This window comes from Montipora capricornis, chromosome 1 (assembly GCF_036669925.1).
Source record: "Montipora capricornis isolate CH-2021 chromosome 1, ASM3666992v2, whole genome shotgun sequence".
Taxonomy (NCBI): Eukaryota; Metazoa; Cnidaria; class Anthozoa; order Scleractinia; family Acroporidae; genus Montipora; species Montipora capricornis.
Genome location: NC_090883.1, coordinates 41,920,377 through 41,922,876, shown reverse-complemented (window position 1 = coordinate 41,922,876; position 2,500 = coordinate 41,920,377). Strand labels below are relative to the sequence as shown.

General features: G+C 38.2%; 1 protein-coding gene across 6 annotated transcripts in view; it reads left to right on the top strand.

Annotated features, from left to right (window-relative positions):
* The window catches only part of LOC138044476 (uncharacterized), a 29,675-nt gene that overhangs the window by 23,396 nt on the left and 3,779 nt on the right, over positions 1 to 2,500 (top strand). For 5 of the 6 annotated variants that reach the window (XM_068890982.1, XM_068890995.1, XM_068891001.1 and 2 more), the window contains exon 5: positions 817 to 1,844. In XM_068890982.1, coding sequence (XP_068747083.1) covers positions 817 to 864 — 48 coding nt within the window. In that variant the 3' untranslated portion in view covers positions 865 to 1,844. Of the gene's footprint in view, positions 1 to 816; positions 1,845 to 2,500 lie in introns of those variants that run through there. The other variant, XM_068891009.1, reaches the window with a different exon arrangement.

The following is a 2,500-nucleotide window of genomic DNA, read 5'->3' as shown; positions in this document are numbered from 1 at the left end:
GGCCATAAATCAACGGGAAAAAACTCGGTCCGTAACTTACAGTACGGACCTCGAACTCGGTTAGTAAGAGGTATGTAATACACTGTACTAATACATTTTGCTCAATGCTCGTATTTTTCCTTGCCCCTGCGGGGCTCGGAAAAATACTAAGCAACTCGCAAAATATCCGCGCGTATTATATGTTAAACCATCGAATAAGATGTATTTATTATATAAACACCAATGAAATACCAGGTGATAGTTCGCGCGAAAACATGATATCTTCACGAGTGAAAATAACATGTTATCTTCAGATGTGAAAAACTCACCATTGCTATGGTTACATAAATCGCGCCGTTGTTCTTCGTAAGGACTACAAAACATATTAATTAAAGTGAAATGGTTTGGGTTAGCTGCGCTCACTCGTGAAAGATTTTTTCAACACTCAAAGAGAAATTTCGTACCTCCTCGGGGCCATGTAATATCCTCTATTTATTTCATTTATAATTCAAGTTGTAAGAGGGTCCTTTTGCAATGATCATAGGCCTGCTCTATTATGCCGTTCAACACTTCCGCTCAATGTCATCTTAAAATTTTAGCTTATTTCAAAGCGCACGATGGGCTGAAATATGCCATGACGTTCTCTGGATGTCAAGTCTATGCATCGTTTTTCCCAGAAAACCTGTACAAATCCCTCCTCAGTTATCCTAGATGAGGGCAAGGCTACTTGCCTTTTGGCATGAGACCGGCAAAAAGAAATGAACAGATAAAGCCCGGGAATCTCGTGAGTTGTTTGGCATGACTGAAATAGCATTTTCTTTGTAACTTTCTTTACAGGGAAAAGGAGCAATGGAAACATACTGGCTTCAGGATTACGCGGAATAGCACCGTGAAACAAGAAGGTTCCAATCTTACTTTTGAGCAAATGATAAAGGCGTGCACTGTTTAACAAATTGTCGAAACCCTAGAGCGCTTGCGTATCATTCTCTTCTTTAATAGCACACCTATGAACGACATCATAGCTCAATGGTAGACTGCTGAAGACTTCTTTTAGTACACCGTACATGCCGAAGAGAAAAAAAATCACTTTTTACTGCCTCAGAAAACTCTTAATTTGTTGAACATAACTGTGTGTGCAAGTTCTACTGAAAAAGTCCAAGTATTGAGGATAGGGCGAATGCATATATATGGTGCTCGGTAAATATTCAAGCGCTTGGAATAGTCAAAGGCAGTAAGAAACCACAACTCTTAAATTGTTAATTTAAACAAACTGGTAGAAAAAATGTGTAAATATTTGTGTTCAGAAATACCCTTCCCAGGTTTAACAAACAAAGATTGCTAATGAACATCTTTGAACTCGGTACTAACGACATTAATCTGTAGCCTTACTTTTTTGCACCGTGACTCCACAGAATTTCCCCTTCCCCTCACTCGAAGGTCGTTGTGTAATCGAAAGAACTGATTGCTAAAATTACCTAGGAGCTCATATCAAGAAAGATCTTTGGTGAAATAAACATTGCGACTACATCGCAAAAAGCGCTGCCAAGACTTTTGTATGCATTCCTCCACTCAAAAGATTAGGTTTGCCACAGTTAGCCCGATACTGTTTAAGTAATGATCCGTGTAAGGGGGATAGCAATTTCCTTTGTTATGCGGCAACGGGGCTTTCCCCACTTAGGAATGTTATCATTTTTACACAGAGAATGCATAAACCTACAGGAAAGCCGTTAACGCAATAAAATTCATTTACAGCCCACTTTGAAAGGGTGTTTTTTTGTGTTAAAAGATTTCGACCAATCACAAGAGTTGAAAACAAAAGCCAAGAAACGTTTACAATTTTACATGTTCCCCACATACGATTTCTATGGAATTCATTTAAACTGAGACCAGATGAAAGATGGAAGATCGTTGGAAAGTAAGGATGAATATAATACTGCTTTTATGAAGTTTTGTTAACTTTTGCTGTTTAAGCCAATCAGAAGTAAGTACTGACAATAGAAAAGTTATCACCTTTTTGCATACCAATTGAATTCCAACATGTTCGTTGCCGTTCTTGCTATCGTTCTTATCTGGACCGTTTCTTAAAAATTAGGCAGATTAGTGAAAAAGCAATAAGAGCAAGGCTCATATAACGGTGAATGAATGAATAAAAAAATGGGTCAATCATCAATCAATCAATGAATAACTGTATTTATGTGTCGACTCATCTAGAGTATGGGATTGTTGCCACCTATTGTAATTATGCTAAAACAATAGAACAACCTATTGTAGTCCTAATCATAGTTCGCTGTCCTCACACGTGAGATATTGTTATTGCCACTCAAATAATAATAGTAATAATAATAATAATAATCAAGTGAAGCTATGATCTTCGCAGTTATGAACGCAATTTTTGCAATTGCGTAGAGAAGCCTGAAAAATTCAGGACTTCAACGGGGTTTGAACCCGTGACCTCGCGATTCCGGTGCGACGCTCTAACCAACTGAGCTATGAAGCCACTGACGTTGGGAGCTGATCATTT